This window comes from Nyctibius grandis, chromosome 4 (assembly GCF_013368605.1).
Source record: "Nyctibius grandis isolate bNycGra1 chromosome 4, bNycGra1.pri, whole genome shotgun sequence".
Taxonomy (NCBI): domain Eukaryota; kingdom Metazoa; phylum Chordata; class Aves; order Nyctibiiformes; family Nyctibiidae; genus Nyctibius; species Nyctibius grandis.
In genome coordinates this window covers 82,002,009-82,024,307 of record NC_090661.1, presented here as the reverse complement: position 1 = coordinate 82,024,307, position 22,299 = coordinate 82,002,009, and the positions used below count along the sequence as shown (strand labels likewise).

The following is a 22,299-nucleotide window of genomic DNA, read 5'->3' as shown; positions in this document are numbered from 1 at the left end:
CTACAGGTCTGTACTGGCTGGGAACCTACATGCCATATATTTGCCCTGCTGTGCTCTTTGCCAGACACTTCTCCTTCCATCGGGTGTGATTGTTTGGGGGTAGATATCCCCAATAGGCACCTTACTATTTTCTGGTATTAAACTACTCTCTGAGTAGCACACTGAAGTCCGAGTTCATCCCTAGCCTGCTGCATAGCTGTTCAGTAATCCTTCGGCTTTGCTTTGGGCCAGTAACCTCAGGGCTGGCTCCCATTCCACCTTTGAAAGTCTGTTTGTCTGGCTCCTTCTGACATGATCTGCTGTGAGAAGAAATGACTCTCACTTGAGAAGGTTGTAGAGGTTAACAGGGAATTTAATCAGAGCCCTGGACACAGCAAGTATCCTGCAATGTGCCAAACCATCTGGAGTAGCTCATAATCCTACTATGTCAGCTTTATTAAGCAAAACAAGATGCAGTCCTAATCTGCAGCCTGTGCATCTGTAGATTTATTTCTTTGGGAGATGTGCTTCTGGTTGGACTGAAGCTAAGGATTGGCATCAGCAAATATCACTGCCCCTTTATGCGTTCGCTGTCCACCAATCAATCAGAAATATGCTGGATAGTCCCAAGACGCACCTCCAGACCACTGCATAAGGGACCCCTCGTTGTAATTAATCTGAAAAACATCCACAAAATGATACCTGGACAAGTGTCCAGAGTCTGCAGTCTAATCCTACAGCTGACCCCAGCATCTCCTGCAGTGCTCAGGAATTGCTGTCCATGAGTGACATATGTCTGGTAAAGGCAACCTGCTAACACTTGTCCTAAACTGAGCACAATGAACCTCTCAGTACCCAGAAATTGAGTAGACTTTAACATGAATTACGTTTGGGTTAGAGTTAGGATTAGGCTTGGAGGCTGAAGATACAATGGGATATATTTGATTTCCTGACTGATTTGGTTTTCTGATCTTTTAGTTAATATTAAGTTGAATCGTTCAGCGTGAGTTTACATTTGATTTACCAAAGCTGACAAACTTCCAATGATACCAGATTTACAAGCAGAGGGTAGGTTTAGGTTAGAGCAGGCTGAGGGGCGGGGCTGGGGCAGGCCAGCTAGGGCTGGCCCATAAAGAAATTTCTTCACCCTGTCAGTAAGCAAGTGTTTTATAGCCTGTAGTACCAAAGTTTTGGATCTCACTTAAATTTTTTCTTGCATGGGGCTTTTTTATGTATTGGGGGTTTAAGTCCAACTTAGTTTTTTTTATTGCTGAGACATCCCATCCTTTTTTGGACTCGCTTATATTCTCTTGGCCTTAGTAGTTTGTTGGTAGTGCTAACTGCATGTGCTGTACACATAGCAGCTCCTTCTGGGTGCCAAACAAAGAAGGTGACAAAATGCCACGTGTAAAGTGCGTATCACAAGTTTATTCTTCTGCACAACAAATGGAAAGTGAGTGTAAATTGGAAAAAAAAAAAGACAAAACAGAAAAGGAAAAAAAGTATTTCCATAAACAAAGATGCCAACTCTGTTCTCCTTTTGGGGTCACATCTTCCACCAGACAGAGCACAGCTGCTGGGCTCCCATTTTCAGAGTCTCTTCTAGGAAGAGGGTCTGGCAGGGGATGCTGGATATTGTAGCAGAAAGGGAGTGCATTCTTTCTGAGGGACAATCCTGGCTTGCACTGTGCTCATGTCTGGCGATCAGTGACTCCTCATCACACCAGTCTCTTCTGAGATTCTTCCTCTCGGCTGCTGCAGGATCTTGAGGTTATCTCTAGCAAGTGTTCCCATATATTCAGAGGGAAAGGACTAATACTTCTGAAGCAAAGATAAACCCCTAGAATTGCCATAGCTGCAATGTGTAACCTGCAGCATGCTACAGAGGAGGGTTGATAGGTGGTTTTAAATCAGAGCCCATGCAGGCATCTTCAAATGCTTAACAAGGGGACACTGGGGTTTGGCCTACCACTGCAGCTTATAATTTAGTAGGTGAGAGCTAAAACTTGTCAAACAACTGTTTATGTCTGTGCTTGTTCAACAGCTGAGCAATTAGAAATTTAGAGAGGCTCAAGACAAGCTTATATGGTTCAAAAGTATTCCTTGTAACCTCACCTGTGACCTTTCTAACAGGCCAGCCACAATATTTTCATGAGCAGACACTAGCCGAGCTGCTTGAAGCCAGCAGTAGTGCGGGTTTCTTCCTTATAGCTTAGCAGATGCATCTCAGTATTCTTTCTCATTTCATGCTACTTGTAGCCACAGGCCTTATTTGGGATACTCCACAAAGCACTGTAGGTCTCATCTGCAACACCCTCTGCTTCTGCAAATCAAGTCCTGTGTCAGCATAGGATCCAGAAAAGATTTGAAGGGGCTGAGATCCATCAAACTACTTTAGTTTTTCTTCTAAACATAGCTTTGAACAAAGGATGTTAGAAGAGAAATGCAGGATCCCCACCCTCCTGATTCTTTTCCCTGCTCTGATGTTTAATATTCATTCTCCAATCAGACCTAACTTTTTTTTGTCTCCTGCCCATTACATTATCAGAAATGATGGGCCAAATGCAGTTATTCCACTCACTTGTGTCCTGACATCTAACATTCAACAGTGTTTGGCCATCACTCCTTGGCTTGCATCAGTGCCTCCTAGAAATCTGGAGTGGGACCACTGAAATACTAACTGCATGCAATCTCCCTTACATGCTAAGGCCAGACCTCTCTTTTTTTCCAGTGGCAAAATTAATTTCCTGAGACACTCAGGCCCTGAGAGCACCTACCTTTAGGGGCCTGAGGGAAAGGGACACTGGAGTAAGATTCAGACTTTCTGAGATTATTTCTTCACTGCAGAATTATCTTGAGCAGCCTTTCTCTGGTCCACACAACTCCTCTCTACACCTGAGTTCAGTGATGCTTTCAACCTGGGCTAGCTTGTCTGTCTAAGGCTAGTGGCTAAAAAGACTAGCCAGTGACAGATAGCACTCCACAAGTAGACTAGAGACGAAGCTTTTGCAGCACTGCTAGTCCTTTAGTTCCTTCTCACAGCTTTCCTAGAAAAATAGAAGACTCCTCCTTCCATGTTTGGGAAGAATCACAGAGATTCTGCTTGCTACAGCACACAGGATTTTTTTCCAGAGATGCTGGCAATGCAATGCAGCACAAGATGAGTGAGAAAGCAATCGTCCAAGTTAGGTTTTGTAGCATGGCTGCTCCCCTTCACCAGAGCTAAGTGGATTCTGGTGATCTGAATTAACTCTGTGGTGAAGACTTGTCCTAAGATCTCCCCTCTGGGGCTTTCCAGGAACACATACAATCACCTTATCTGCTGAGGTCAGCTGCTCCTATGTCATAGAACCAGGTGCAGCACCTCTTCTGGCTCAGTCACCCTTTGCTCATTAACTCAAGGCATTCCCAAAGGTTTTCTCTCCATCCTCTCCCATGGCTGATAGTCTACCAAGTGAGGTGTAAGTGCTGTCCTCCTCCCTTCCCAGCATGCTCATTCTATGTTTCAGGGCCCCAAGGAATGTGCACTGCAAACACAGGCCTGCAGAGCAAGCCCAGCCAGACTGTGAAGGATTCAAAGGCAGGATTGTGTATTACTTTTTCTTTTCACTCATTTTCTCCCTCCCAAGCTTGTCTGGGCCTAGAGCTGCTAGCTAGGTTCTCCAGCCCTCTTCTTCTTCGTGGGAGAGCACACATGCAAAATCTCCAGGTGCTCACAGAGAAGCACCTTAGAACGTCCAAGAAAAAGTAGAGCCCCAAGCTTCCATGAAAAGAGCTCCACATTGTAAGCTCCAGCTGCATGGAGGAAGGTTGGCTTGGACTTAGTGGGAAACCACATTAGCTGCACTGCTTACAGACTTGGCACCACCCCCATTTGCACTTCTTTTTTTCTCCCCAGAACCTACAGTTTTGTACATCCAAAGTTTGTGCTCAGTCCAGTCAGAGAACGGCTTCTTCTTGAAGGAGAGGAGCAAGTCTAATGAGATGGAGACATGTCTCAAGCAGGGCTATGAGACCCTCATCCTGCCTCCAGTACTCATTCCTGAGGGTCTAGCAAAAGGGTGGGCAACCCCTGCCCAGGAAGAGGTGGCAAGGCCCTTCCCTGCAGCTGGGGCATCTGCTGTGTTTGGGAGCCAGTGCTTCAGGAGCAATGCTTTCTTGGTGTATTTCTTGGCGCATTTGTGGGATCACACTGTCACAGTGGCTGCTGCAAAAGGGGGAGCACCGGCAGAGAGCAAATGGTAGGGGTGTGTGCAAACCATAGCACAGATGACATGCACACACATATGTACAGTCCCTACTAATACACTGAATTCTTCCTTGGGAAAGGGAATTCTTTCTTCTTGTATGCCTTTAGTGTAAGGATTAAGTCTGAGGGTAGCCTGGGACATTCAACGAATAACCAGTCCTGTTTCCCCAGCATCACCAGCAAACTGAGCTCTGTATGTGTGTGTGAGTGCAGATCCTCTGGGACTCTCAGAGCACTTCAGTTCTTACGAAACAGACCCCAAGGATACTTAAATCATTTAGTATGAAGTTGTACTTGTGACTTTCTGTTTCCCTGTCCCCCACTTCCATACTGAGAGTGTCTGTAAAGAGGCTCCATTTTCCAACTCATCACAGAGTTTTCAGCAAGTTTTATGTCATGCCCCATTTCCAATCTAGCCACGCTTCTGTCCTAAACTAAACAAAAAAGATGATGTGCAAATGCATGTTCAATCCTGCCTCCTTTTAAAGCCAACTGTACCTTTTCCCACGCAATCCTCCTTTGTACTTACAGCACCTGTATCCTGTTCCAGTGGGACTAATGCTGCAGGGCCTTCCTTGCACCAACTAGCCACTGCCTGAGCTTAGCTTTGACTTTGTGTATCCTCAAAGATTGATACTTCCTTCTGCGGTTCCTTGATCTTGTGATAACCCCACCAAGTCCATTCAACACCGCTCTTTGGCAAACTGCTCCCAGACCTGATAGCCATGTTTAGCACCAGCTAGGATGACTCTCCCTTTTACCCCCAGCCCTGGTGGCTGGAGGAATGGGCACACACGGCCGCTCTCTTGCACAGGGCACACTGCCCACGTGTGCATGCGCACACACCCCTGCTCACTCTGCGCTCTCGCCTCCTTTCCCATGCCCCTCCAGAGGGGAGTCTGGGAGAAGTGTCCAAGGTGAAGCCCCACTTCTACTTTCACTCCCTGCTGAATGTTGCCGTGTGCATGCATGTGTGCACACACAGGTGCGTGTGTACAGACTGACAGGCTCAGAGAAAAGCAGTCAAATGGGGAAGCAAGGGCTTCTGTACTGTAATCCCACCTCTGACCATTTCTTCCTGGAAAGCTCTTGCCCCGCCCAGGCTCCCTCCATTCAGGGGTGACTCCAAAGCCCTTGGGAAAGGAAAACCACTACCGCCTACACGTCCTCATGTGAGACAACCCCTGCCATTCACCCCCTCCAGAGGTGGGTTTTGCTGCTGTGTGCAAGTTCCCAGTCTCTGCGTACCACACACGTGCCCTCTCTCCACGTTCTTCCTCCTGCTGTAGCCACAGCCAGTATGCCTTGCCATGAAGCTGCCTATCTGAGGCCAAGGGGAGGCTGGGGGAGAGGGTGGTGCAGAAGGGGAGTAATTTTTTTTTTCTCTTTTTTTCATTTTGTGTCACTCATCCCAATGTACTGAGCTGACATGAAAGACAAAACGAGCACTATCTCTGCGGGGCCACAGATGGGATGGGAGGGGTGCCTGCCTCAGTGGTGGCCAAAGCTCGGCCTCCACACATTGGCCTGCATCCCTGTTCTTGCTGCTGAGAATTTGGGCCTGGCCACCTGAAACCGAGAGGCCGAGGCTGGGCTTGGGGAAGGCCCCTGGCCCACCTGACTGGGCTCTGGGGAGCTCTGGTATGGCTTAGGGGACTGACTGAGCTCTGCCTGGAAGGGCGCTGGTGTAGTGGGGGCAGAAGAGGCCATTTCTGTTCTCCACACTGGCTCATCCAACGTGGTGGCCGAGCGGGGCACAAGCACAGTGGGTGCCAAGCTGCTTGAGGCTGGCATGGGAGCTGGAGTGGAGAAGCGGCGAATCTCCTGGGTCTTGGCTGTTTTCACAGGGACCTGCTTGGCTGCAGTGAAGGATGAGCTAGCCTGCGGCGCTGGCTGACCAGGAGACTCCTGAACACGGGGGCTTGGGGGATCCCCAAAACAGAACATGGCTGACTTTAACTGATAGGGCTGGTGGCGCATTAAATCAATGACCTTGATCCCTGATTTCTGGCCAGGTGCCTTTTTCACTTTGCTCTCTGCTTTGCTAGCCTGAGATTTGCTGGCTGCCAGGGGATAGAACGGGGAATGCATTGGGTTGTAAGCTATTGGAGGGGGAGCCCGGATGTTGGGTGAATATTTCCAGGATGAGGGCAGAGAAGGGGAAGGAGAAGGGGTCCTGGGCTTGGACTCGGGCTTCGGTGTTGTCTCCACCACAAATTTGTCCATGCGGCTCTGGCGTTTGGCAAAGAGCTCTGCCCCCTTGCCTTTAAGTTGAGGCATGTCCTGGGCCCCATTTACCAGTCCAGCATCTTGCTGCTGAGGCTTAGGAGCCACTGGGGGTGGGGTCTTGAATTTGCGGCCAGAGGACTGCATGAAGTTGCAGGCCTCAGCACCCAGGCTGAGGAAGTCCTCCTCAGGCCCAGACTCGAAGCCTGCCCCAGGGTGGTCACCTTTTGGCTTCTCATCCAGGTTCTGCACCAGAGACAGGAGTTCAGGGTTGGGTGAATTCTTCTTCTCCTCAATCTTACTGAACATGGGTTTCTTGTTGCCTCGCCTGCGAGCCTCCTGCAGGATGCCTGTGCGGGGAGCTGGCACAGCAATCCTCTGCTCTCTGGAGGTTAAGGGCTCAGAAGGAGGTCGTGGCATCGCTGGTGAGATGGCAGGAGAAGGCTGCTTTGGCACGGAGGAACTGGTTATCGTGTGCTGTGATGGTGCTGGACTAATATACAAAGAAGAAGAGGCTGTTGCAGGGACTCGTGGCTGGGATGCTGTGGAGGCCACCTCCCCTCCTGGCTTTGAGGGAGTTGACAGAAAGATAGAGGTGGTGGATGTCCGGCCAGTGTTGGCAGAAGGCTTAGTCTGTGGAGCGCTTCCTCCCCCTCCTGGCTGTGACTCCAGTGGTGGTGTTGGCTTTCCTGGTGCAGGAATATAGAGAGATGTGGAGGAGCTGACTGGACCATGGTGTGTTGGCACTGGTTCATTGGCAGGTGTTCCTGGAGCCAGAGGTGAGAACGGGGGAACCACTGTGCTTTGCCCACCCAGACTTTCACTAGGTTTTTTGGGTGCAGAGGGCCTGAAGATGACAGAGGATGTTGCTGGGCGTTGGCCAGAAAAGCCAGGAGTAAAGGGCCGTGCAGACCTGTTGAACATGCTTGTTGTGCTTGCAGAGAAGGGGTCAGGGGTGCTTGGGGGAGGTGGGAAGAAAGTGGGGCTAGGGGGAGCCAGGACCTGAGTGGGGAGCATGGCTAGCTGCTTGCTGGGCACTTGTACACCTTCCAGGTGGATGCTGAGGGGCACGCTGTCTGCCTTCTGTGGAACAGGCATATCTCCGTTCACCACGCCGTGCTGTGTCTGGGCAGCTGGGGCAAGCTGGGGGCTCTTCTGTGCCTGGACTTTCTCAACTATGTACTTCCCAGCCCGTTCCCTCTGCTGCTCAAATAATCGTGCTCCTTTACCTGAGGCCTCACTCAAACCTTTTTGCTTCTCTTCCTTCTGTTCAGAGTCAGACTTGGACTTTTCAATGTCCAGGTAAGCGTTGTCCCAGTCTGAGTGATTAGTTAGGCTTCGGGCATCAGAGAAACCTTCCTCATCAAATTCAGACTCACTGGTTGGAAAAACTCCGTCTTCCTCCTCGTAGGAGCGGTCTTCGTCGACACTCCCAAAGCTTACCAATGTATACTTCTTAGCCCTCTGCCTGCGCTTCTTGAACATCAGCACCCCCTTGGAGTGGGGGTTGGGTGCGTCTGTCAGCAGGGATGCAATGGTTTTGCACTTGGTTTTGGCTTCTTTCACGGTCTTCTCTTGGATGCTCTCGTGGCGGTGGAGCTCTGCAAAAGACAAAAAGAGGGAAGCTCAGAGCTCAGCAGGAGGCTGGGTGGGCAAAGATGCACAGTGACATGGGTGGGCAAAGATGGACAGTGATATGGCTATAGGTATTCTAGTGGCCATATGAGGAAACACACTGTCACCCTTGCCCTTCTTTTTCTTTCCTACCTTTGCTGATAGCATCTTTAGGAAGTGCTGATAGAAACCCAGGTGCAATTTTCTCTTTCCCTGCAAACACAATGGGAGTCCATGCAGGTGTGGTGTGTGAGCTCCCCCCACTTTGACAGCCAGTCTCTGTTTCCTGGTCAGACCTGGGATTTCCTGTTTCTGCAGCATGTGGCCAAGAGTCCCAGGCATATCTCACAGCATTTGTACAGTGCGTGCCCTTGCTCGTGGGAATTTTTACCATTTACTTATCACCCTGAAGGTGGAGACCTGCTTTTTGTAGACCTTCCTCCTACCATATGGAGGATTCCCAGGAGCAAGCAATCCCCCTGGCCCTGAGAGTTTGGGAAGCAGTCGCTGCTGCTGTTAGCACCCATGCATGTGTGCAATGGGAGAGATGCTCCGCAGGCACAGCTGAGCTGCTCCTGCTCTGGGCCGTGCAGTGCCAGCTACAGAGTGTCTTGCAGCAGTACTGTGTGTAGGCCTGTTCGCTGGTCTCTGCAGCAGCCCTGCAACAGCAGGAGGCATGTTTTCACCCTTGCTGCAGTCCCTTGCTTGTGCCCCATGCCCAGCAAGGAAAAAAAGCATTTGCTCCTGAGTAAGAATCCCAGACCTCCACAACTGCTCAGCTAGGACAGAAGGAATCCACTTAGACAGGCTTGTTTGGAAAAGCCAACACCTGTTGGGACACTGGCATGAAAGTGTGGGATAATAGTTTTCCACCTGCTCTGCCAGCCCAGCGGTCAGTAAAGCCCCAGGGAGGAACGTTGTGTTCTCTGCCCTGCATGCGAACAAGATTCAATAGTAAAACGAAACTTGGCTGCCCTAAGGAAAGTATGGACTTGCCTTGAATCAGTGTTCAAGTGACAGAAATCAGCTCTAACCTTGCACAGGAAAAAAAAAATCATACCTAAACCATAGACTAATTTCTGATTTCTTTCATTTCATCATTTTCCTTACTCCCATTGTCTTTTTCCCAGCATGATAGTACAGATGAAACATTCATCCACAGCCTGCATCTAATGATTTGTCAAAAAACTGTGTAGCACCTTGTCTAGCCCTGACATTCTCAAGAAAGAGGTACAAAATTATGCCAGGAGAGGAGAGGAGAGGAGAGGAGAGGAGAGGAGAGGAGAGGAGAGGAGAGGAGAGGAGAGGAGAGGAGAGGAGAGGAGAGGAGAGGAGAGGAGAGAGGAGAGGAGAGCTGCAGGCAGTGCTGGGGGACCGTGTTAGCTCAGGAGAGGATGGAAGCTGCTCAGTCCTCTCAGGAGGATCAGGATCTCACTTCTGACCATTTTATCACAGAGCATTCATGCAATGGGGACCTGCTAATGTGGCAAAAAGTAAGTTACCTGCAGTGGGGGACAGGGAGCTTAGCTAAGAAGGATACTAGTTTTCCTGAGGGCTGCAGATGTCCCCCAAAACCTGCCTAGGCTGCACAATTGTGGCAGGTGTCATCATTCCATACCGCACCAGTGTAACTAGAGCAGAAAGAGCTTCCCTCTCTCACTCCATGCTGAAAATAACGTGTTGATTTGCAGAGCAGTCATCCTTCCAGGAAGCTTAAGTTAGATACAAGGAAAGACTCTTCTCAAGGCTTGCAGCCGTTCCATAGCACATGCTGCTGCTTTGGGATTTCAACAAAGAGACTTTGGCAGTTTGAGATCACCTCACGTGGATGCACAGTCCATTCCTCCCCTTTGCACCCAGAAAACCAGAAACAGCAAAATCAATGCTGAAAAAAAGGCTCACTATTTGTACCCACACTTGCAAATGGAAGGCTCTCTGCAAAACTTTCCTTACAGAATGACTCCACTTTACACCAAGACTGAAGTAGTTTCCAGGTTTTTGTGGAGACTTACTGCTCTTCAGGGCAGTCATAGACTTGCCCTCAAAGACCTGCTGTCAGTGATGGAAATGATCTACAGTCCCTGAAGGTCTGTCCACTCCACTTAGAAATCTGCACGCATGTGTCTCTAGGGGTTGTTCACAATGGAGGAAATAAGAGATTTCTTTCTTGCCACAAGCATCCTTGCTACAAGCTACTACACCTCCCCTGGCTCATATTTTGCTTCTAAATTTACAAGGAGGAAGAGCAGCACTACAGAATCTCGGTCAAGTCCAGAATATGTAAACTCTGGACCCTGCTTGACTCACAGGAGGATTTCTGGCTTTGGGAGCTAACAGCTAGGGAGCTACACTGTCTAAAGTGAGTGTCTGTGCAACCCCTTCCGGCAGCAGAGTACCATGAAAGCGCTGAACTCTGGGCTAGCAAATACTGTCAGAGAAAATATAACAGCAGACAGCCTTGGCTATGCCTCCACCAGCTCTTGGTCCTGGCTCAGCATTAGCATCCACACACAATTTCCGTAGGAAGTTGTTCTGAAATGCCCTGTGCTCTGAAGCAGCTGGCAAGTAATTACGGCTCTCTGGGACCTGCTACTCGCTTCTCTCTTCTCTTCTTCCTACTTTTCTTCTCATCAAAGGCTAAAGCACATAAATAATTATACCGATCCTCACAACAGAAAAATGATCATGGTATTCAAGCTACAATCTTCCGCAACAGTTTAAGAAAAAAGGGAAAAAGAAATCTTCCTGACATTACTTGCTGAAGGTAAAGAGCAAGAGTGAAATCACAATAGGCAAAAGAATAGGGGAAGGAGAGGAGAAGAAAAATGAGAGGAAAGCAAAAAGAAAAGAAAAAAAGGAAAAAAAGGAAAAAAGGAAAAAAAAGAAAGAGAGAAGAGAAGAAAAAGAAAAGAGAGAAGAAAAGAGAAGAAAAGAGAAGGAAAGAGAAGGAAAGAGAAGGAAAGAGAAGAAAAGAAAAGGAAAAGGAAAGAAAAGGAAAGAGAAAAGAAAAGAAAAGAAAAGAAAAGAAAAGAAAAGAAAAGAAAAGAAAAGAAAAGAAAAGAAAAGAAAAGAAAAGAAAAGAAAAGAAAAGAAAAGAAAAGAAAAGAAAAGAAAAGAAAAGAAAAGAAAAGAAAAGAAAAAAGAAAAGAAAAGAAAGGAAAAGAAAGGAAAAGAGAAAAAGAAAAGAAAACTAAAAGAATAAATGAGAAAAAATAGAAAAGAGGAGACATTTGTACCTGCATAAGGCTGATCCAAGCTTGAGAAGGCAGAGTCCAGACCTGGAGCGCTGGGCATGTCACAAAGCCCGTTTAATTCACAACTCCCCATAAACAGAGAGAGAGGCAACAAGAAAGAAGCAAAGCAATTCCCTGCTGGAGCAGAACCAAAACTCTGAGGTGTCCAAGCCCTTTGCTATCAGCTCCACAAGCCTTTTAAAGCCTCTCTTTTGTCTCGTAGGCCATGAGGTCATTTTGTCTATTTTTGTCTTCTTAGCTTCATCACTGAGCAGTGTGATGGACATTGTCACCTGGCACTTAAACACCCTGCTTCCTTCCCCCACCCTCTATTCCCCAATCCTTTTTTATTTTGAAATGAGAAAATATACTCTATACTCTCACTGCTTCTGTGGTGCAAGCTTCAGGTGAGAAAGGTGCAAGCTTCAGGTTAGTTTTTCCAGTGCTTCAATGTCCACCATTTCTGTGCTAAAGAGCCCTTCAAAGAGATGAGACTAACACAGTGCTCATGTCCAACATGGACAGGCAGAGAAACCCACCCAGGAGGAAAGCAATTGTCCTGTTCTGAAACCATCAGAGAGCACCCAGCTCCATGTAAATATAAGGAAGAAAAGATAGAGGAGAAGCTCTGTATATATCAATCTCCTTCCATGTCTGAGGAGAACCAGTCCATGATACAGATATCTGTGTGTACCAGGACTGAGGAACATTTAACAGAAGAGCATTAGGATCCTGGGTGCCTGTAGTGAAGTGATTTAGTTCAAGTAAAATGGCAGAGGCTGTTACCTACACCACTGAAGAGTGTGGCTGTGCCCAGGGAGGGTGATGGAGTGTTTGGAGGCCAAGGAGTTGTGTTTTGGCAGCACCACTCAGAGCTCCAGCACTGGAGACTGGGAGGTGTTGAAAGACGAGATGCTGATAGTGAGGACTAGAGTGGATGGGGAGGAAGGGAACAGAGGGTGCTGGGAGTCTACAAATCTCCGCAGTTGTGGCCTGCCCAGCATCTTCTCACACTGTGGCTAGGTCTCCTCTTACTGCCTCTTTCTGTACATGAGCAATAGGTCCTGTGAGAGAATCCCAGAGCTGTGGCCAAGGGACACTGCCCTGTGATTCTCTCCCCCAGCAGTCCCAGCCTTAGCAACACTGTAGCCGAGGACTCAAGCAGACCATCTCCAGTGTTACTCTAGAAAAGTGAAGGTCTGACCATGCCTCCTGAAATCTTCTAGCCATCACTGCATGCCAAGGAAGACAACTTCCACAAGCAATGTTGCTATAAGAGAGACCTGTCATGCCTCATACAGAGGCTCTTACAGCAAGAGCAATGAAAGTGGTTCAGTCTCTTCTTCTTTGATGAATATTTACAGATATAGGGATACGGTCTCTTTGGGAAAACCTTGTAGAATCTGATAAATACAATATGCAATTGGAAATGAAAATACAGCTCTGCAGTACAGAAAAAAATCTCTATTAAGAACATTCAAATGGAATAGATAAAAAGAGTAAATGGAAGGGTTATAAAACTCTCCTAAATGCTGGTATGGTGGATAATTTCTATAGAAAATTTTTTGCTAACTTTTAAAGCACTGAATTCTGTTGGAATAATCCACAAAAAGGAAAAATTTCTATTAAGCAAAGCCTACAAACTTAAATTAACTAAATTTCGCTGAAGTGAAATTAATTACATTACGGATTACAGTAAAGAGAAATAAAAAGTATAAATCTTTTCAAAATCAGGCCCTATTAAAAGAAAGCATTTTAATGTATACTCAGGAAAACTACTGAACAAGCAGGCTTACATGATGTCAGATACTGTTCATGTTCACTAGGAAACAACAGTAAATTTTATTACCAAAGACCAAATTCTAGAAAAGCCATTACCATAGAAAATAAGCACATTGCTAATTTCAGAGATAAAGACCCTGTTCCTCTGTGATGAAATACTACTTGTCCACTATTTTTTCACACAGGATCAACTAGAATTTTGTTCTTCCAGCTATTTATGTTAGACAAGGTCATTTTTCCATCGCTCACATTGCAAATATCTCAGTAAGTCATTAGAGGCTATAGACATGTCATGCTTTTCATACCTGGAGTCCTTTCAAAATAAGATTTGGATTCATTATATTTGCCTTCTAAGTATTTCTCTGTTGAAAGCTTCAACCTTTCAAGCTTCGACCAATGTTTGAATTGCAAACAGTAAAGCAGAGGACTATATACTCTTACTCAAAAGAAGTGGTAAAACTTTTGGGACAGAAAACTAGTTTCTCATTCTTGGATATTTGCACACTTCCATCACATAATCAGTGCATAATATAAAACATAGATATGGCTTCAGCTCCAATTTAGGATGCTACAGGCAAATGCTTCAGTCTTATTCAAGTTGCAACACTTAAGCCTGTATGTGAAGTTAAATATATAGTAAAGTACTTGTCAATCAGCATTTCTTCTTAAATGGCTAGTGCTTTTAAGAGCTCCCAGTGAGACACTGCCCCACTGCAGTCTCCTAGTTTTAGAAAAACAGAAATCAAGCTTCTCTGCAGATGAATTGACAGCCCATGGGAAAAACTATGCCCAGTCATTTTGTATATTTTTGACCATTCTTAGCCATTCTGTGACTCCCATACTGCTATTGAAGAGCTCTGCTAGGCAGAGAGGGTGTGGAGACATTGCTATGCATGGCTGCAATGTATTAGTCTCATGGTATCCTGCTGGAGACTTGAATAGCTTGTTCACTCAAAAAAATCTCCCTTAGTTGAGTGAGAGTTTGCCTTTCTTCCTGAGCTGGATGGAAATGTGTCCTCAGTGCAAAAAGTAGCACACATGGCCAGCTTTCCTGTGCTGACGGCTCACACTCGGGCCCTGGATGCTCCCTACATAGTCTTCTGTGACAAGACTGCCAAAGGAGAGCTTTCTTTTGCCAGGACAGCACCTGTTGAATGCAGTAGTGAATCTGTCTTTTGCAGTTTTAGCCCGATTTCCTAAGAAAGGTTTATGCAGTCATGCTGCATGTCTTTCGATCTTATCTGTTTCATACCAGTAGCTTTTGAGCCTATTTGCTAATTTTAAGAGTCTGAAGTCACAAAGATACAATGCTCCTACAAGTTTACATGAAAATAGGTGGCTGGACAGAGGAGACAGACCCCACCATAGGAAGCAGGAAGCCTGAGTGCAGTCTTAATTAGGCACCAAAAACTGAGGAAAACACACAACAGAGAGATGATGAGTTCTCATTTTGACTGTGAGAGACATCAGACAGATTTGCATTTTACTAGACATGAGAGAATGAGATATCAAATACAAGACATAAATTAAAAGGACACCAGGATCTGTTAATTCTGCTGCTCACAAAATTGCTTGATGTCTGACAGCAGGATACCACTGATTTATCTTCTCTTTGTCCTTCAGTGTTTCCAGCATCCACTCTCTAGTAATACAGACAAGCATATGCTCACCATCTGGGTCTGTGAACTTGATTAATCCTGTAGCACTTGCCATATATTCTTCTTATCCAATTGATTTTAGTCCTTTTCTGCAACCAGTCAAGCTCCTACTACATTTAAAAATCCAGCCTTTCATGAGACAACTGTATACCTTCCACGCCTTATGTCATCTGCTGATTAATACACAGCAATCTCTGCTGAATCCTCAGGCCATCCATTAAAAATGGTATTATTGCTATTTCCTGTTACTGCTTGCTAGGTACAACACACTCAAGAGAAACAAAAACATTTAAAAAGCTTCACTAGCAGGAGCTTGCACTTGAAAAAGCAGATAGGAAAACAAGAGTGGTGTACCCCCTCAATCCAGATAACCCATCTCCCTCCCTGGTGTCCCCCACACACCTGGGTTTCTGTGGCAAGAAATACCAGAGAAAAGCTGCAGGGTGTCCCAGCCAGGTCCCCGTTCCGAATAGCAGGAGTTTCGGGGCTGTGGGGTGCCCCACAGCACAGACTGCCTGTTCTGTCTAGATGCAGACAGAAGACAAGATCCACTGACAGAAGAGAGGAGGGTTGGGATTTTTAATCATCTGTCTCCTCACCAGTCATATAACATTGAGGTGGAGAGGACATTTGATTGACATATGTTAGTGTTTAAAGCTCCATGGGTGAAAATATAGAGGTAGTCCTGTTAGATTCAGAAGCCCAGTGAAACACTACTACCAACTTAGTCAGTTAGCTAATCTGACATCATGAACCATTAATAGTTATGTTTTCTGTTCTATTCTTAGCCAATTGTGCAGTCACCTTATAGTAGTCCTATCTCATCCATATTTCTCTTGTTGGAAAAGTCATGTGGAACCATATCAGATATCTTACAGAAGCCAACATATACTGTGTCCACCTTATTTCTTTAGCCATGAAGTCTTACCTTACTGAACAGGTCAAAGACTATCTCTTTTTCTAGTTTTTATTAGTTCATGTTGTTTTTACTGATCATTTTGTTTTCCGCAAAGTGTGCTCAGAAGAGCTACTTCATTTGCCTAACTGAAGCTAAACTTTTTTTTTTCTCCTTATCCCCAGAGCCTGCGTCTGTAAGAAGGGTGCTATTCTTGGTCTCTTTCCCTGAGACTCTTCCCATTATTCCAGGGTATTTATCAAGGACTGAGGGACATTCTGATACAATTTTCACTAATTCTTTACATTTTACCTCTACAGAGGATATGATTCAGCCTTGTCCTTTCAGTATAGTCAGTGTATCAAGATATGCTGAATCTACTCACCCCCATTCCTGCTCCTATTTTATACAAAGGGACAGATTCTTGGTTAAAATAAGCAGTAGATAGATGACAGTGAAGCTTTACAGATTTCACAGCAAACTGATCTCCCTTCCTACGATGGATTTAAGTGAAACTGAAGAACAATTATTTGTCAGGTTGAGAGTTTTCTCCTTCCTGGCTATAATTTTCTCTCCCTTTTGTTGAGCAATGACTCTGTTCTTTAATTACCCCTTGTCAAAGTCCTTTTATGCCTCACCCTTTTATGCCTCTCCTTCCCCCATCACTATCATTTTGTCTCATTTCAGTGCTGTCTCTGAGCAGACTTGCCCCAACCTTGTCAGGAAGTCCCATATCACTTTCAGAACTGATGGGAACAACATTGGACAGGGAGAGGGATTCCCATTGCCTATCTGCATTACTATTTCTTTCAACTCAGCTCTCAAAATCCTGGAACCTAGAAACTATCAGCTTGGCTAAGACAGTCTGTGGGGTTATATATATAGTTGTTTCAGTGTGATTATTGTTCTAATCACCTTGAGATCTGAATTATTGGCAAAATTTTGGCTTAATCCCATTGTTCCCCATCAGCCTTACACATCCTAAGTCACTCCACAAGTGCATGTGCAAGGACAGGCTATGTTAAGTTAATGTGTGTGGCAGCATATTCTGAGAAATCGCTAGCTGGGGCTCTGCAAGGACCATAGAAGTGTGAGCTCAGAAGAGAACTGCTGACACTATTTCACCAGCAGCAGGATGATGAATGACCTCTGACCATGTCTGAGGAACTGTGACCCAGAGTCAGTGTCCCTGCTCAAAATGCTATCACATGTAGTGGAAATGCTAGGAAAAAAGAGAGTATATACCTTTTCATTTCAGGGATGACATACAGATTTCCTCCAAACATCTTCAAATACTAAAGATCTTTCTCCTCCCACAGAATATTGTATGCAGCTAGATTTATCTTGAGCTAACACATGTTGAGCTAAATCCATGTCTCTGTCAGGCTCTGGGGCAGCAGGATAGCAGTGAGGTAAAAAGGTGAAGCAGAGCAGAACTCTTATCAGCCGTATTTCCAGAGCTGCAACCCACAGCATCTGCATTGAAATGCTGGACAAGAGTGATGCCCGAGGGAACGATGCTGGAAGTCCCGAGTAATGAGGAAGATGGCAAATTACTTGTGACATTTTCTGAGGTGGCTCAAGAAAGAAGGAAAAATTCAGCCACACTAGCCAAGACAGACAACACTAGCTTATAATCTCTGTCTTCTGCCCAGTTAATACAACAGAGTTAATATCACCTCTGTGCTTTCGATAGAAGAACATAAACCAAAGGCACAAGCTCAAATGCCATACTCAAGCCTAAAACTGGAGAAAGAAGGCTCCAGATGCACAGTGTTTATCTCACCATTGTCTTCTTTAATAAATGCCTTCCAAGCTGCAGAGAATTCAAAACTGAATGTTAGTTATTAAGTGGGATATTCTTAAGCAAAGGCATACAACTAGACTGCACACACCAGTGTATGTAAATTGATTTCCCAAGTGGAGGTGATTTCCAGTTTAATGAATGCTGAAGTGAGATCAAACTCTCCATCTGTGATTCAACCATGGAGGCTGTTGTCCTTGTTTTCCTAGGGGCTGGCTGCTCACTGAGTAGCAAGGGCCAAAGGTTATTCAGCATTGCTTCATAGTGCTAGGAACAGACTTCCTGTAAGATCAATAGTTCAGGCAATTAATTTTAATCTTCTGGTCTGAGCAGAATGCTTTTCTATTTATTCTACTTTAAAGCAGGTAGGATGGGGACAGTTCACTACTATCCTAAACCTTTTGGTCTTCTAGACTGCAGTGAATGGCAAAACCTGTAAGCTAGGCTAACAAGTATGTAACTGTGATCATTAGAGTCACAACTGTCAGCTGAAAGCCAAGTGGACAATGTGGTGCAGTAAGTTCAAACTGCCATTCAGGTACTTTATCTTGTTCACAGCTCCTGTGGCCTATACCGATTGCAATAGGCTGATAGATGGCTTGCTGCACTCACCCTCTCTGCAGAGAAATGTGACTGCAGTGACTCTTAGAAGAGGTAATCTGTATGATCCTCCAATGAATAGGCCACTTATTTATAAGCATCCTATCTCGTCAAGTGATGCTGCTGTACATCCGCTTTAAACAAGAAGGATTTCCTTTTCTGATATGGAATGTAGTAACTTTGATGACTCTGCACAGGCAGCCAGGCCCATATAAAGCAGAGGAGGAAATTTCCCCACCCATTTTTCCCTCCCTTCCCCTACCATACATGGAAAGGCTCTTCAGTCCTAGGAACTAAAAATAGTCCAGTGGATAAGTTTAAATTGAGATATTTTGAAGCACTTCTTGCACTGACACAAATTCCTACAGTGTGATAGCAAGTTAGGACTAGACTGCTGTCCTGGTATGCCTGTCTTCTGCCAGCAATTGGTATTTCCAGTTGTGAGAAAGCCTGAGCCCATTGTCCCTGGGAGACGATTTAGGATGGGGGTGAAAATACAGTGCACCTTAGAGAGCACAGGTGGCTGAGGAGAAGCAGCGTTGGCTACAGATGGATCCCAAGCCTCTGGGGTGGGGTTCGCAGAGGAGGACACTGCAGGAGCTATGGGGAACAAAAGAACCTCACTAGCAATTACTTGTGATAACTAGTCTGATTCTCCCTGCCACAAGCTCCTGCTTTCTGCTAACCTCCTGAAACTCATTCAGATTTTTTTATTTGTATTTTCTGTCTTGTTATCTCTTCCTTTCCTTTTGCACTATCCAAGCATCATTACAGTGATGACAAACTGAGGCCCTAAAGATCCCCCGCTTCCCCAGGGATTAATCACCTCTTTAAAGAGAGCAAGCTACCATTTTAGTGGGAAGGAAACAAGTTTGTACTTTTGTTTCTTCAGATTAGGCAAAATATTGGCTATTCACAAGTATGAATGGTCTCCTGTAGTTCATTTAAAGTACAGCAAAGTGTCCCTGTTTGCTGGCTATTCTTTTGCCCCACTGAGCAAAACACTAGGGTGCAGAATAGCCACTGGGTAGCAATGAAGACTGAAGTCCTGTTACTTGTAGGGCAAGTTCCCCCCATATGGATGGTGTGTGGCTCCCCACATGGCCCCACTTAGTCTGCATCAGCAATGCTCTGAGCGGTTTTTGAACAGGCACGTCCAAGTCATGTGTCCTGTGGAGGGCTGTGATGATGTATGTGCTTATCCCACAGGATGGAAAAAATGAGCCAACACCAATGTGCAAATAGGGGAGGAACTTTGGAATGAGACAGGCCCAAACCTCACTGCAAGGGCTGTTGCCTCTCTACGGAACTCTAAGGCCTTGTGTCTTTGCTGGGGAAGGAGAGGTGCAGCTCAGCAGCTGAAGACATGTAGGACATCATGAGGTGGCACCATCAGCTGCTGCCCCCTCTTCCCTGTGCTTATTTTGCTCCACCCCACCTGCTGCCAAGTCCTCATCTCGGGCTGTTGGTACTTGCCACCACACTGTGTTCTGCTCCCAGAGTCAAATCCTTGCCTAGCGTAAATAAGCGAGCTCCATTTGCTCCTGTGTTACCGTGATGCAAAGCAGGTGTTAGACAGCAGTATCACCTCTGGCAACTGCCATGTGATTTGTATCCTCTTAGCAAAGGCAAGGAAAGCAGCTGTAGTTGTCAGGAGTTGGTGGAGTTGATGCAAAAAAATACATGAACTTGAGAAATGTCAATCGTGAAAATTAAGAGAAAATGAATCAGTAACAATCAGAGCATAAAGACTGATCACCCATCATGGTGAGACTAGGAAAGATGGTGGGGGAATATGGGAAGCATTTCCTAATTTCATTGATGATCTTTAGGACAGTACACAGTCAGCCCAGATCAGATTTGCTAACAACATCAGAAACGAAGGACAATTGTACAGAAAAGGGGAGGCGGGGGGCTGAATCAATTTGCCTGTGATCTTGAAAGCTCAGAGCTCCAGAAGGCATGCACTGGGGACGAAGGTCTACAAAAGCTCTAGAGACAGGAAATAAAGAGAAGAGCTACAGATCTTAAGTTTGAGAAAACCTAAGAGCTGAGAGGCAATAGCAGTCTTACTGAGATCCTTGCGGGGCAATAGAGCTGTGAAGAAAGTCAGTTGCTACTCTCAGTGGTGTGCAAAAGAATTATTATGTATCTCTGCTCTTGTACAGGGATTTCAGTTATTCATCTAGAAATCTGATGTTTCTAGATACTCATCTAGAAATACTATACCTGCAATTCTGTTTGCCTGAGGTGCAGGGACAGGTGGGAAAGGGAGAAAGTCTCTGTAGCTTAAAAATGACAGTGAAGAGCTAGAAAGAATGAATCAAAGGACAAGAGAAATACCCCCAAAATTGGAGAAAACATCAGAGCACGCATGAGAAAGGAGAACATTCTAGGAAGAAAAGGTGAAGAACCATCTGGTAACATTCCCAACAAACCAAAAGGAGTTTTTCACATTCTTATGGTGCAGCAGTGGGAGCCATAATGGAGAAGGTCATGGCAAGGCAAAGGAGGGTATGCTGAGCGGGTGCACTGGGAATATATTTAGACAGGTAGTGCTCCAAAAGGCAGACATCTGATTATGTAGTCAGAATGGTCCTTAAATGTCTACTGTGTATCTATCAAGCCCCAGGTGCCTATGACTGATTATCCAAGTCACCTACCATAGTTAACTCAGATTTTAAAAACTTGCCTAGCTTCTAAACCATGAGCTTGATTTTGCGTTCCTGTTTAGCAAAACCCAGGAGTCTCCGTGTCCCAGAGTAGACTACTGTGCTGTGGGTATTGCTAAGGAAAAGCAGAAAAACAGAGCTTTAAACTGTGCTGGCTCCATGGGAGCCTGGAACAGCTGTAGGAGCTGAACCAATGCAAGCCCAAACATCCCTGCCAAGGCTACATCTTTCCAGCAAGAGATGCTGTACCATGAGGCTCCCATGCTGATAGCTTCTCTCCAGGCAGCCTCCCCATGGAGCCAGCGCAGCTCAGCAGTCCTACATCCTCCTGTGTTTATTCCAGATATAGGTGCTCCTTAGCTTTGTTCACCACATAATGAACACCTTCCATCCCTCTTCCTTCCTTGCTTCCTTCCTTCACAGAGTTACTGGCTGCTGATCGTGACTTTTGTTTTAATGGCTGCTGTGCTCCAGCATGATCAGGACATAGTGTTTTGCCTTCACATTTACTGCCAAGATTCCTGACCGAAGAAAAGGCCAAGCTGGCCATGTGAGTTGCCATCCATGGCAGAATACCTCTTACATAAGGACACTCATGGCTAAACACAAACCAGAAGAGGAGTGAGCAGTGGAGGGGTAATAGGAGAATAAAATATTTTCTCAGTCTGCAGTGCTTCTGGGAACCCTACCTCTAGCTGGCAATAGAGTTGCATCACCTTCTGCCATGGGATATTATTTTGCCATCATAAATGCTTTGCATTAAATACGTGGCTTTCCTGGGAGCCTTCCATACTGACGCTGTCCATGGAAATAAGTCTTGATGTAAAGCAATTGCTCATCCACTGCTAGGACTATCAGGTGGCAGGGAGCAGCTGAACATGCCTTTCTCAACATTCACCTCATGCTTGTACATTATTGAAAGGGGGGAAAAATAGCTTCATCCTCAGGGAGGCTGAAATTGCTACTTTCTTTGCTGTCCTAAGCAAAGTGAGTGCTAAGACTAGGAAGAAATAGTACAAGGGACCAGGTCAGTTGTACTGCCTAGCAGGGCCTGACATAAGGGACCCAATAGAGTCTGTCCTTTCAACATAGGGCAGAGCAGTAAGAGTGCCCTGCCTGACAGAAGCAGCCTAGATTTGAAAGTTATCTCTACAGGATCCCTTAGGCAGAATAGATAAAGGAATGTTTAGCCCAAGGAAAAGAGAAAAGAGAGACTTAACGATTGCCTTGCAATATTATCTGGTCTGGGAAAAAATGTCTAGCATTTGGAGTGGAGAATCAGAAGTTAGAATCTGATTCAGTCTAGTAACTTTTCTGTGTCTCTGTTTCCCAGCTAAACCACTTTTAAAAACCTGCTTTATTTCTAGGCTCAGAGAAGTATAAATTAGTCAATCATACTGCACACTGAGGTACTCATATGAAAACAAGTTTTTGATTACCTTGTTTTTAATATTTTTAGATACATCACAACTGTGAAGTCAGGTAACATCTTGTCCTGCCTTCGTGTTTGGGTTTGAAATGCTCCATGTGTAGCAGAACCCAGAAAAGATATTCACAGTTAAGGTCACTTCAGGTCCATCACCCATG

General features: G+C 45.6%; 1 protein-coding gene across 1 annotated transcript in view; it reads right to left on the bottom strand.

The window, feature by feature from the left end:
• Window positions 1–1,387: 1,387 nt before the first annotated feature.
• SYNPO2L (synaptopodin 2 like) overlaps window positions 1,388–22,299 on the bottom strand; it is a 39,921-nt gene continuing 19,009 nt past the window's right edge. Inside the window, exon 4 of the mRNA XM_068397961.1 lies at window positions 1,388–8,055. Coding sequence (XP_068254062.1) covers window positions 5,720–8,055 — 2,336 coding nt within the window. The 3' untranslated portion in view covers window positions 1,388–5,719. The remainder of the gene's footprint in view (window positions 8,056–22,299) is intronic.